General features: G+C 37.9%; 1 protein-coding gene across 1 annotated transcript in view; it reads right to left on the reverse strand.

Moving 5' to 3' along the window:
* LOC127619479 (uncharacterized) overlaps positions 1–13,415 on the reverse strand; it is a 46,131-nt gene extending 32,716 nt beyond the window's left edge. Inside the window, exons 1-3 of the mRNA XM_052092325.1 lie at positions 13,135–13,415; positions 8,383–8,479; positions 749–4,728 (exon numbers count right to left, since the gene is read on the reverse strand). Coding sequence (XP_051948285.1) covers positions 749–4,728; positions 8,383–8,479; positions 13,135–13,325 — 4,268 coding nt within the window. The 5' untranslated portion in view covers positions 13,326–13,415. The remainder of the gene's footprint in view (positions 1–748; positions 4,729–8,382; positions 8,480–13,134) is intronic.
* Positions 13,416–14,234: the final 819 nt, after the last annotated feature.

Consider the following 14,234-nt stretch of genomic DNA (forward strand, 5'->3'; position numbering starts at 1 on the left):
CACCCACATTCCTACTGCCGCCCATCCCATTCAAATTAACTTATAAGATGCTAGTGGGTGAGGCTTTGATAAACCTGTCCCTTCTTGAGATTTTCTTCAACCTGATATACAAAGGATTATTTATAGTAATGGGAGTTCATCACTCTGAAGATACTCATAGAAATACAATGAAAAGACAGAAGCCACTAAGGAAACAAATGTAAATAAAGAGTTGCAGAACACTTGGGATGAGAATGGTACTGTACATGCACAATGTCATGCTCATATCCATTTCCCATGACTAGACTTCCTCAAATATATCAGATATAGATATTAATCATAATTAGCATTTCAGAGGTAACGTGTCACCATTTTTATTAACTGGTTTAAATGTTGCTATTGCTCATCTGAGAAGTGTGAAATTAAATAAATGTTCTGAAACAACTGAATTGATTTTGTGACTTCTCCAGCAATATATTCTCTCAAAAGATTTATATGTAATTGTATAAATAACAAATGTAATACTTTATTTGGAATTTGATACAAATCGTTATTTTGACACTCTCAAAATAATTATTATTAGTTATTTTGTTAATATTTTGCAGGCTGGCAAACTATAAAATCCATCAGCTACTATGTTGTAAATATATTCAAGGTAAGTAAATATCACATATTTGCATCAGCTATACAAACATTCAAAACATTACATTTCAAACATACACCCACACAAACATATCGTTGATCGCTGAAAAATATATTTTTGTCTTACCTGTCACCTGGTATAAAACGTGTTGCAAGCTGGTGGTCAGGGAATGTGATAACGTCTTCCTCTTCTCTTCTATCTTCTGCTGTGGTTTCACTGATTTGTACCACGTTTCTGTGAGTGAAGGTGCTGATGTTATCTGTGGCTGTCTTTACCTTTGTAACTGTGACCTCCCCCTGTTTGTTGCTTGCGTCTTTGCTGTGTATAAAGTCCTCTCCTGCATAAATTGTGGAGATCTTGTCTATGCCTAGAGTGGACTGCCAAACTGTGCTCTCAGTCTCTGCACTGTTTGGTTCTTGACATTCACTGTTCTGTCTGCTTGTAAAAAATGTGGCTATTTCCTTAGTCTCTTTGCTGTGTATATGTTCCTTCGTCTCAACGTGGTACTTATCACAAGTTATTTGATATTTGCTCCTTGATGTGTCCTCTAGTGGTGTTATCTCTCCACTAGACTGGTGCTGGGCTGAGGGGTGGAGCCAAGTCTCCAGGTGACTGAGTGTTACCATGCTTGAATCTGCAAACGATACCTTTACTAGCTCAGAGGAAGGAGGGGCCAGAGTGCATTCTTCAGGGCCACATTCTCGAATGACTGGTAGAGCTGGTTTCAGTGGAGCAAGAAAGGGAATCTGCTGCTCTGCTTGAACTGTCAACACTTCAGTGTCGCCACATAATTCTGCTTCCAGTTCTATTTCGCCTTGTGTTTTGGATGCTTCCCTCATGCTTTGAACCACCTGCAATCCATCCATCTTTCCTTCAACCCCCTCATAGTTTTCTATAACTTTATGAAGTAACATTTGCTCTTGTGCTTCATGTGACATCCATGTTCTTGATTTCTCATCCATGACACATCTAAGCTCCAAAACATCAATACTCTTCTCTCTTCTCATGCTTTGCTCTGATTTAATGTCCTTTTCCTGAATCGATGTAACTTCATAATTTTTATTGTAAAACTCATCTAGTCTATTTCTTTCCTCCTCTTCTGAAGCATATTTCTCATTTACTAACATTTGCAAGTCATTTACTGTGGTTGTACATTTTGATGCTGTTTCATCCTTGTTGTAAATGTCATTTAGTCCATTTTTTTCCTCTTCTTCTGGTCCATATTTCTCTTTGACAAACATCTGCGGGTCATTTAATTTGGTCATACATCCTGCTGCTGTTTCGCCCTGGCCAAACAACTCATGATTCTTTGATTGTTCTAATGAAGGTGCCTTCTCATCATTTACAAAATTGACTTCTGTAACATATGGCTGATCTTCCTCACAAACTTCATATGTTTTGATTATTTTCAGTTGTTTGTCTAGCTCTACCTCTGGGGCTACAGATCTGACCAGCTGATGGGAAATTTCTGAGTAAGAGGAAGGATGAATTATGCTGGTAGATATGGCTTCAGAGGTGGAGACACCAGGGCTGAAAATAACATGGTGTGGGAAATCTGAGGAAGAATGGACAATTTCATGAGAGCTGGTTGATTTAGCTTGGTCTATTTCCTGATTTATACGTTCTTGTGCTGATATTTCACTCAGGGTTGCCATATCTGAATAAGTCATATTTTTAGACAGACCTCTCCAGGAAGGGTCAGGTATAACGGGGTCTGAGAGACCAATAAGGTCAAAGGTGGCAGTTTTAGTGGAGTTAATGGTGGTGTGCACTCTTGACAGAACTGATTGAGGTAAAGAGATATTTGACTCATTCTCAAGAAGGACAGGTTCAGCATTATGGCAAACAGGTCCTACAACAGCAGGGATAGGTTTATCTGAGTCAGTGGCATATGTAGAATAAGAATAATTGGCTGTTTGAGGAGATTCCATTAAAATTATCTTGCTATTATTATCAGAGCAAGTTTGTTCCAGTGAACTTGAAGCAGGAGTGTAATGTCCTACCAGTAAATTGCAGTGAACTGAGCTTAATGCTGATACATCAGCATTGCAGAAAGATGAAATAAGCTTGGTATCAGTGTCAGCATCCACACTGTTTTCTATGTTACTGGAGGAAGACACAGAGCTAGACACTATTACATCTGGCATGGATGAAACAGAAATGGGTTTGCTGGTATTTGTAGTGATACTGAGGTCAGATCTGATGTGTGGGTCAGTGTTGTTGACCAATATATCACTGTTGGTGACAAACAAATCCCTGTTATCTACAGGGCTGGTTTTAAAGACTTCTGCCTCAGTAGATATAATATAATTTGGTTGAATGTTAGAAAGCAATTTAGAGTCAGAATCAAATTTTGAGGTTGGAATTCGGGAGATGACATTGTTTGAGTTTGAAGTGAAACTCTCTGGGATGACAGAGGTGGACATTGGAGGGATAGAAGACGTGGTACTCTGGAGGATAGAAGAGCTGGAACTCAGGGGGATTGAAAAGTTGGAACTTTGAGGGATGAAAGGAAAATAACTCTGGTGGATGGAAAACAAGGAACTCTGGGGAAGGGAAGATATAGAATTTTGGGGGGTGGTAGAGATTACATCCTTTGATTTGTTGCAGTCCAGGTATGACTCTTTCTGAGTAATCATTGGGTCTATGTTGGGGTCAGTGTCTGTGGTGAAGGTTTTTACCTCAACATTTGCTGTAGAAGTCGATTCAGTTGTCACAGAATCAAAACTCTGGGAGATAGAGATGGAACTCTGGTGGATGGAAGATAAAGAACTCTGGGGGATGGAAGAGGTCACATCCTTTGATACCTTGCAGTCCATGTATAAATCTTTCGGAGACATCATTGTGTTTGTGTAAGAGGCAATGTCTGTGGTGAAGGTTTTGACCACAACATCTGCTGTAATAGCTGATTCAGGTGTCTCAAAATCAGAACTCTGGGAGATGGAGTAGTTGGAACTTTGGTGGATGGAAGAGCTAGAACAATCAAGGATGGAAGACAGTGTACTGTTGGGGTTGGAGGAAAAGGAACTCTGGTTGATGGTAGAGGTTACATCCTTTGATTGGTTGCAGTCCAGGTAAGACTCTTCCGGAGTAATCAATGTATTTATGTTGGGAGCAATGTCTGTGGTGAAGGTTTTAACCTCCACGTCTGCTGTAATCCCTGATTTATGGGTCTCAGAATTGGAGTAAAAGAGTGAATTATCATCCCTACCAGAAACACAATTCAAGTTCAGATGTACCCCTGTATTTGAATTATCAACAGAACAGGTGTCAGAATTTGCTGTAGTTTCCATTTTAGGAACACGACTGACTGAGTCTGTGATATCATGCATTGCCTCATGCTTTGCCTCTGAAGTGCAAAACAGCACAGAGCTGGAGTACTGAATAGATCTATCTACAGCAGTGGCAGTTGGATTTGCAGCTGAATATGTACTGCTGAACACTGCTTCAACATGTTCAGTGTTCAGAGGAGAGAACTCTGCAATTTTCAGAGTGTCTGTAATAATTACAGGTTCATGATCATCCATTTGAGCAAATGTAGCCTGACGTCTAGAAAAGGTTCTGGAAGAGTCAGTTATATAACTTTCAGCAGGGGCTGGGTATTCTCTAGTCACAGCTTGGGCAGCTGTGTAATCAAATGAGAGATAATTTGGTACAGGGCTCTCTGGGGGTGTCTGGTAACCATCACTATCAGAGACTGAAGAGTCAATATACGGTATCAATGAACTGTCAACATGGGGCGGCATAAAACCACCAGCAGCAAGGACAGCATCCTCTAGTCGGCCCTCATCATTGGGCAAAAACATGTCACTCATGATATCCAGGGGCTGCGACTGGTTAGCTATACGAGGGAGTGCTTTAGAAACAGGTGTAGCCTCAACAACCTGGAAACCGTCCTGATGGTGTAGTAGGGTTAGTTCTTTTTCTACCTGCTCCTCAAATTCCTCATGTTCGCTGATGTGACCTTTGACACCTGGGACTGCACCTGGGACACTTGAAAGGCTCTGGGCTAGATCTCTTTTCCTTTTCTTCTTCCAGCCCAGATGAAATGTGCCAAAGCTCTTGGGTTTACGAAGGTCACTCTCAGAGTAACTGAGCAGCCCTTTCTATAAAATAAAGGAAATTAAAAAGACAGATGAAAAAAATTAAAGCAATAATAGTGAGGAAAAAAAGAGGACTAAAATCATGAACTACGCAGTTATTTACATAATTTGATATTAAATAACAACAATGAGGATAATAAAAAAACAACAACCGTAATCTCGTAAAATCTTACACTGCAATTACACTAAATTCATGCAATTGAAATGGACAGATCAACCCATAAATACCCATAAAACCCTTACCCTCTTGTTGTTACAAACCATTTTATTTTTTTCTGTGGATGGTAAGAGAAGATATTGGGAAGAATAGCAGCCTCAGTCACCATTCACTTTGTATGGAGAAAAGATACAAAGAAAATCTATGGCAACTAAGTCCCTAACATCTACTATTGTTTTCCAAGAAAGGAATAAATTTAAATGGGTTTGGCTCTACATGAGGATGAGTAAATGATGACTGTCTTCATTTTTGGGTGAGCTATTCCTTCAAGTTAACATCTCAAACATGTCTAATAGTAACCCATCTGATTTGCATTCTCAAGTCTAGTGAATTCTTTAGGCATGAAAGGCATGAGATAATAGTTTCTAATGAAAGTGTCAGTAAGCTTCTGATGGAAGCATGAAACATCCTAGTTCATTTTCATATAGATTTTGATCACTTTCCCTAAAAGTGACAGATGCACTCTTGTGAACCTAATAAGACCAATGCTGTGCCTTTTCATCTTTTGCCTCAGGAAATGAAATCATGTTCTACTCTCTAGTGAAAGATGATAAGTCTGCCGCTAAAGTGCATTACATTTTCCATCTGATAACAACAGAGAATTAAATGCCATTGCGTGAAACAGAGAGATATCTTTCATTATGTCTTTCAATCTGGGTGGAGGCCCTGAATTACTTGAAGAAATGCAGGTTGAAGGCGGGAAGAGTTCATTATGACCATATCTGCTGGTTATCAGTAAACCCTGTCATGTATCTCAACTAATCGATATTGTTTCTCTATTATTGTGAAATATAGAACTCTGTCACAAAAGTAAAAAATGTAAATAAAATAGATATAACAAACATCTAAACAGCTTTAAAGCCAAAACATAACATATTTTTGTGGTAATGAATCTGAATTAAACCAATGCAGATATTAGAGTCATAATAATTAGACACAGAACTGATCTGTTTCCTCTTAGTATTGTCAGCATTTATGAATAACTTTTAACCTGCTGGAATTACACTAATGAGCACCACCTGCTTTTTATTGAAGAGTTATAAAGGTTTATCAGAATCATAAAATCATAAATCAACAGGAACTGTGAGAAACAAAACAATAAAATGAATGGCAATATGTTTATGGCAATATGCTTCAGACCTGCTTACAGATGCCAAAATACACTTATATCACCTTTATATATATCTTATAAATAACTGCGGTTGATTGGTATTAATACTTTCAAAACAGAAAGCTCAAGCTGTCAAAATAATGACTGGTTTCTTGTGAAAGTTTAGCATATGTTACATACAGTTAGCTCCATCTGCTGGCCAGCTAAAGAAACAAAATGTAAAAGGAATTGTAACCCTAACCCTTAAAGTCCCTGTGTAACCTTACCATAAAACCTGAAAAAATGATCAGCCATAAATTCAAAATCCTGTGCCTATACAAACATAAAATACATACTATTTGTAAACATCCAGTACTCTGCCTGATCACAGATGAACGTCTTTAAACTAACAGTCTCAATCTGTTGATAATACATTACTCATAAAGACATGAAAACCTGTAGATGCAGGAAGAGCTACAACTGTACAATTTTGTCCTAAATTAAGCCTACACAAAGGAGAGAAGCAAGGCTAGAATAAACAAATATAGCACATTTAGAAAAACAGTCCTCAGTAACAAGTCTCTGCTGTTTCCCACACAAGCTAGCGCTCTTACAAATCGCCTTAATCAACCATGTCCCTCACCATGTCTGTGCATGTCTTCCCTTAAAACGTACAAGAGAGCTTAGCATAAAAGGCATGCATATTAACTTCTGGACTGTTGAACGCAAGCATGAGAGGAGAGAATTATTAATGTATCCATTATACCATCGCTACACTTTAAATAAAACATGGATGAAATCAAGAGTCAATCAGACTAAATCAATATTTTTGATCTGTAAATAAATCATTTATATACATTCACGGAGCACTTTATTAGAAAGACCTGCATACCTACTTATTCATGCTATTATCTAATCAGCAAAAGGTGTGGTTGCAGTGCAATGCATAAAATCATTCCACTGCAGATATGGGTCAGGTGCTTCAATTAATGCTCACATCAACCATCAGAATGGGGAAAAATGTGATCTCAGTGATTTCAAGTGTGGCAAGATGTTTGGTGCCAGACGGGCTGGTGTGAGAATTTATGTAACTGCTGATCTCCTGGGATTTTCATACACAAGTTTCTAGAGTTTACTTCTGCCAAAAACAAAAAACATCCAGAGAGTGGCAGTTCTTTGGATGGAATCGCCTTGTTTTGTTTTTTTCTCCCCAATTTGGAATTCCCAATGCACTCCAAGTCCTCGTGGTGGCATAGTGACTCAATCCGGGATGCGGAGGATGAATCTCAGTTGCCTCCGCGTCTGAGACCATCAATCTGCGCATCTTATCACGTGACATGTTGTGCATGTACAACACACCACGTGCCCCACCGAGTGCGAGAACCACATTATAGCCACCACGAGGAGGTTACCCCATGTGACTTTACCCTCCCTAGCAACTGAGCCAATTTGGTTGCTTAGGAGACCTGGCTGGAGTCACTCGGTACCCCCTGGATTCGAACTTGTGACTAGGTGATATCTTTACTCACTGAGCTACCCAGGCCCCCTTGGAAACGACTTGTTGATGAGAGAGGTCAACGGAGAATGGCCAGACTGGTTTGAGCTGACAGAAAGGTTATGGTAACTCAGATAACCACTCTGTATAATTGTAGTGAGCAGAATAGCATCTAAAAATGCACAATATGTCAAACCTTGAGGCAGATGGGTTACAACAGCAGAAGAACCCTTCTGGTTCTACTTCTGTTAGCCAAGAACAGAAAGCTGAGGCTGCAGTGGGCACAGGCTCACCAAAAAGGGGACAGCTAAAGACTAGAAAACCTAGGCTGGTCTGACGAATCTCGATTTCTTTTGAGGTACACAGATGGTAGTCCCACTTCACATCAAATTTCCCCCATTCTAATGGTTGATGTGAATATTAACTGAAGCTTATGAGCCATATACGCATGATTTTATGCATTGCTGCCACATGATTGGCTGACAAAACAAATCACATGAATATGAAGGTGTTCAAGTGTCCCTAATAAAATTGTTGGTGAGTGTATAGTCACTGTAGAAATTTCCATGACTTTTAAAATGTTATTAATTCCCATGAATTTACCAGAGCTGAAAAATACAATATTACAATTTCCTGATATTTCCAAAATTTCAATGACAGTAGGAACCCTGTATCATTTTTACTACAAATATTTACAAATAAACTCACACACACACACACACATATATATATATATATGTTTACTGTTATTTTGTCATGCGAGCTGCATAGCTATGACTGTGAATACTGTAGTTGTCATGCACATGTTAGTTTAAAATAATTAACACTTGAAGTAGAAGTGTGGAGCTCTCTGACCTTTGACCTGGGGGCAGTGCCAAATAGAGATGGCTTGTGTCCAGACCCCTTCTCTTCATCCTGACCTTCACAAACTTCCAATGTGGCAGGCTCTGTTCTGTGGAACACAACATTCAGTCAGAAAATATAACTCTGAGAGACTAGGGATTCGGTTTAAAGTTCAGAGCAAACAAAGAGCAAACAAATGAAATGCCCTCAAGTTCTCTGTGCAGTGAACTATAGATGTTCATGCCGTTCAGCTAAAATGACAGGAATGTGAAACTTTAAATATGTCTTCATAAAAAGGCAACTCATCCAAACAAAATGTGTAAAAAGCTATTTGCTTTCTACAAAGATAGCATACTATCAGCGTAAACCTAAGGGATATTTTCAGAGAGCACTGACAGGTGTGTAAACACATACAAAATGAATGCACAGGTACACAAAGTTGTTCAAACACAATTACTTAAACAAGCATAAACATCCATTGTACAGCACCACTTACAATAACTTAAGTGCTAAACAAATCCAGATCTTTCGGTGACAGGTGAGCACAGTCAATGGCATGCTGTGGCCTCGACACGTGGGTCTGATTCACCTTCATCAGGGACACAATGCCCTAATTGTGTGGCAGTATATTTTCTTGTACAAAAGATGCAATTCACAACTCTTAAGCTGGTGACTGGGTTGGAACAGGTGCATCCAAGTTTTCATTTCATCACGGAAGCAATCACATTTTTTGAATGTGAATCATTTAAATGCCATTCATTTATACTTCCAACAAAGAGATGCTGATACACTGGATCAACTTGACTGACTGACCAACTCAAGTAATCCTTAAAGCCATGAGATGGAATCATTAAAAAATGTCTTGTAGAAAGCTGAAACTGAATTTACAGCTCACTTTAAAGGGATAGTACACCCAAAAGTGTATATTCTTATAAATCATCATGTACTCACGCTCATGTTTTTCTAAGACCACGACTTAAATTGGAATACTCAAGGATATGTACGGCAGAATGCTAAGTTACAATTTCTCTTTCATTACATCTTTTCTCTATACAACTGAAAGTGAATGGTGACTAAGACTAACATTCTGATTAACTTCTCCTTTTGTATCCAACGAAGCAAGAAATTAATATGTGTTTGGAACAACATGAGAGTGACTAAATAACGACAGAATTTTCAGTTTTGTGTGAACTATCCCTTTAAAGTTTTTCATTTGCATGTATGTACATGCAGGTTATTTTGATCCAAGACCCTCAAAAGTGCATGGGAGTTATCAGAAGGGAGAAATTATTGGGTCTTGCTAACCATTCAGCTTCACATTCCAAACCCACTCTTAAAACCCTCAGGCACACTGACACTGAAATTGCGATGTATGTGTGTGAAGGTACATACACATTTAAAAGTGAGCCTGATTATAAAGTGATATTCATGTAATGTGGGAAAACTCTTTATAGCTTTTATCTTTATCAGGTATCAATGTAAACACCGTCATGCTAGAAATACTTAACAAATTAAGTGAAAACAAGCTGAAACTTTCACTTATGTATCTGAATATTTCTATCAAGCTTCTCCCTGGAGGGCACAGCCAAATGTTATGAGTTTCGTTCAGTGTGATAAGAGACGGTAAGCATGTGGTGTGGCCAGTTCCAGGTAAAACTATATAATTTGCAGCATGGAGAATTGAAAAACAAATAAAGCAATATAAAACTAAAATGCACTTTTATAATGGAGAGATGAGCATTTAGTTAAATCTGTGAGGCAAGAAATTGATTTTTCAAAACTAAATCTGGTTAAGACAAAAAAACAGAATGCACAATCTGGCATTTAGTTTTAAGTGAAACCACAGCTTTACTTTTCCACACAAAAATACCTGCACCAAAATATTAACTCATACCCTGAAGATGTAACTTTGTGGTCTTTATATGGGTGTGGTAAAGACTCTGCTGACGAACATCAAAAGTATTCAAGCAAAACCACTGACATGGTTTCCATGTTCAGCCAAAAGGGAACAAAATGGGGGCAAGGCAAACAAATATATACAGAACAAGTTCACAAAAACAAATCTCAATTTAAGATTACTTCTTCTGAAATAAAAGTTGTGTTTGTCAGAAAAATGTATAACAGAAAGTGGAAATCTGCTCAGAACAGGGCCGGTGTTGGGTAAGCTTCTCAAAATTACTTCTCTAAAAATGTATTCAGATTACTTTACTGATGACTTAATCTAAAAAGTAATCACATTAATAATTATTGTATTTTAAGTTGACTTTCTAACTTTCTAAATAACATTCTAAATCACTTTTCCAAGAAAGGTTTTGGTTTTCCCCTAAAATTCAAAATGTCTACAGACCATTTAAGATGGTCTAAGGAAGTGATGTATTTTTTGTCCCTTGAACTTTTCCTGCTAGATGCGAACACAGACTGCTTTCCAAATGGGTTAAAGCACCCTTCGAAAGGCACTTTAAAGGGAGCACAGGCATGACGTAAGATCGCTTCAAACTGAATTTCCAAGAAAAAGCGAGATCTGAGTCACCCTTATTTTTGAGCCCCACACCTTTTAGACTTTCAAAGCTCTCATGGTGTATGATAAAGTCTTTGAAAGGAATAGGGCATAGGGATAATCACTTCTGAATGGAACACACCCTCATTCAAAACACCATTGGGAGGCGTTTCATTCATAGCTACTTTAACTCGATTAACGTTACTAACGTTAAAACGATTGCCAGAAAATGCCAATATTAAAATGTGGACCATGTTGTCTGGTGGATGGATGCTCCCTGGATGCCCAGACCAAATGGAAGTTAAAGTGTTTAGATCTCTGAAAAAGCAAGGACAAATGGACACATGAACCACTACAATGAAGCGAGAAGGTTGGATACATACTTGCATATAAAGGTACATATTAAATGTATTATACACAATACTTTAGCACAAGGAATGTACTTAAAAGTAATTACTTTCATTGAAAGTCAGCAACTGTAATATGATTACAAGAATTAAAAAATCTGACACTTTTTTACTATAAAGCAATTTGATTAAAGTAACAAATTACTTTGTTATCCGATAAATACAGCACTGAACAGGCCACACAAATGGGAAAATATTCTATTCAAAAGTGTTTGTGTGTTTTTGGAGAAGTATTTCACTTTGCTTAAAAGTCAAATCTGTAGTTGGATCTGAAGATGTTGCCCCATATAGCACAGACCACACATTGTTTGCCAATTTCTAAAGTAAAATTTAAAACTATGCTCTGTATCTGTAAATGCACATGCAACAGGTTTTTTGTGTTTTAAAATGAACTCCTCACACATTACCTCACCATGAGTACATAGATTGTTTGTCTTTGTCTTACAGTTTATTTGGAGTAGAGACACACGGTTAACAGTGCTTGATTAAGGCATCACAACGTATTGTGCCAATGCAAACACAGAGAACAGATCCGGTCTTTTAAAACAGCATGTTTTGAATAATAGTCACATGTCAGGGACTTGTCTAGTGTTTTGTCAAAAATGCCGCAGGATGGTCATCAGTTGGAGGAGCTTTTGTGGCTTGTACAACTGACCTACAATATTAAAGTACAAAAGCTGGTTTTATTGATTGTTTTAAATGAGGGTTAAGCTGTATGCATGTGCAGAACCAAAATTATGCAGGCTTTCTCTGGGTTGCAATTAAAATGCTTCGACCAGTTTGGATGATTACACTGAAGTCATCGAATGACATCAACTATTTAAATCCATAGATTAAAAAAAATATCTGCTGTTAGTTTTGCCGTTACTGGTTTCATCCTTTGTTTCTTAAGTCATAAATATTAAGGAATCTGCACACCAAATCCAACAGCTTAAATAGATTAATAAAAAAAGACATGAAGAAAAGAACTGAAGAATGTCTGATGGACTGAAATGTTTCCTTTTTTGGTTTGGTCCACAGATTTAAGCATTGTGTATTTTTATATTCATCTACTTAAAATTTTGGGAGTTAAATTTTTTTGTATCCTTCAGCATAGTATGTAAATCACATTAAAAATGTCAACACTTAAAAAAAACCAACTTTTTTTATAAAAAGTGCAAAGGTGCAGTCGTTCTCTTAAAGAGACAGTTCTCCTGATGTGACCCTTAAAAATGTATTTAGTGTATAGACTAATATATACAGGTTCATTCAAGCATATTATATAATATTTTTGTCTCGAATAAAACCAGTTATTTGAATCTTACCACATGAGAGACATTTTAGGCTACCTGACAAAACCTTTTTTTTATATAGTGTACCCAACCACCCTTTGTAAATTAGTCTTATATGACTATTGAGGGTCATAAAAGGAACAGTTTGTTACTGCTATTTTGACCTATTTCTGGGCATATTCACCAGCTGACTGTCTCTTAAATTATTGCTGGTATGTGTAGTTGATCAGGATGTGCAAACAGAAAGAGGTGGACTGTGCGAATTGTCCAAAGTCCAGGGCAACTAAAAAGGTCTCAGGGATCAGTTAAGCACATTAATGTGTAGTAAGTCTGGGTGATAGTACTTATCAGTCAGGGACTAACCCTTTATGTTGTAACAACAGTTCATTTTAAATTGAAAATGCGCAAGTACATTTTGTTGTATTCTGTTTAAGCTTTTCACATGTTATATTGTTAAAAAATATATATTTATCGGTTTAACCTAACAGTGAAGTTTGGGTTAAAAAAACAACAACAAAAAAACACAATAAGCATGATATCAACCGTTTGTAATGAAAACGACTGTGAACATGTAATTATATTTTTTTACCTTGAAAACTGTACGTTCTTCTCGGAGATGTCTGTTGCGCTCTCAGTTTTCCTCTTTTTCTTCCATTTAAAGAAATTGAGTTTTATGCCCTTTCCGCTGTCATCTTTCTCCACAGACTCTTTGAGATTCGCTTCACTTTTAGAAAACAAGCTCTTTAAAGACTTTTTGGTGGAAATAGTTTTTTTCGCCATGATGCGATAGTCCTAAAGCATCACGATGGAATCACGCGTTTAATTTCAGTAAAAATGTATTACGATGAGACAAACGTGCATGAAGAATGATGTCTGCATTTGTAGCCTACACAGCCAGATGTGACTCTCTCTTGTGAATAGATCTGGCTCTGTCTCAAAACCTAGAAGAGCTCCCAAACTAGGCTGCGTTTTTAGATTTCAGTCAGCTCAGCTGCTCAAATGCTGTCTGAGGGTGCGTTCACACAGAACTTGTACTTGCGCTAAAACAAGCTGAAAGCAGCGCCACGAACACAAGTGTCTCGAGACGCATTTGTAACAGTTGAAGTTCTTTTAACTTGACACGGCGTCTAAAAAACGCGGCGCTCCTTCGCGACACTCTGAAAAACGAGACGCGGCGCAACGGTCAAAGACGTACGATCAGCCTATGCTTATAAAGTAAAACAATAGTAAACCAGCATGGACGGACAACAAAAATGCGTTCGATGTGAACGGCCCCTAACTAGGCAGCTCAATAGGATTTGGAAACGGCTATAGACTCATTACAGTTGCCTACCAGAGGGAGAAACGCCCTCACTCAGAACGTGAAGTGAACATAATACATATTCCAGTCTATGCTAAGTGCAAGATAAAAATATTAATGGAGGACATTACGATGACATTAGTAATGTGAAAGTTGATATGCTCATGGCCCTAGGGATTTGAGCTTAATTTAATTCTATTCCAGTTTAATATTTCAAACAGAGTTGTGAGATAAAAAGAAGAAGCCTTTTATTTTGGTCACACATTATACATACATTTTTGCATATATATTTACACTTATTTGTTTTCACATATCCCAGCTAAGCTGGGGTCAGAGAGCAGTGTCAGCCATGATACAGCACCCCTGGAGCAGATAGGGTCAAGGGCCTT

Source organism: Xyrauchen texanus, chromosome 26, assembly GCF_025860055.1.
Source record: "Xyrauchen texanus isolate HMW12.3.18 chromosome 26, RBS_HiC_50CHRs, whole genome shotgun sequence".
NCBI lineage: Eukaryota > Metazoa > Chordata > Actinopteri > Cypriniformes > Catostomidae > Xyrauchen > Xyrauchen texanus.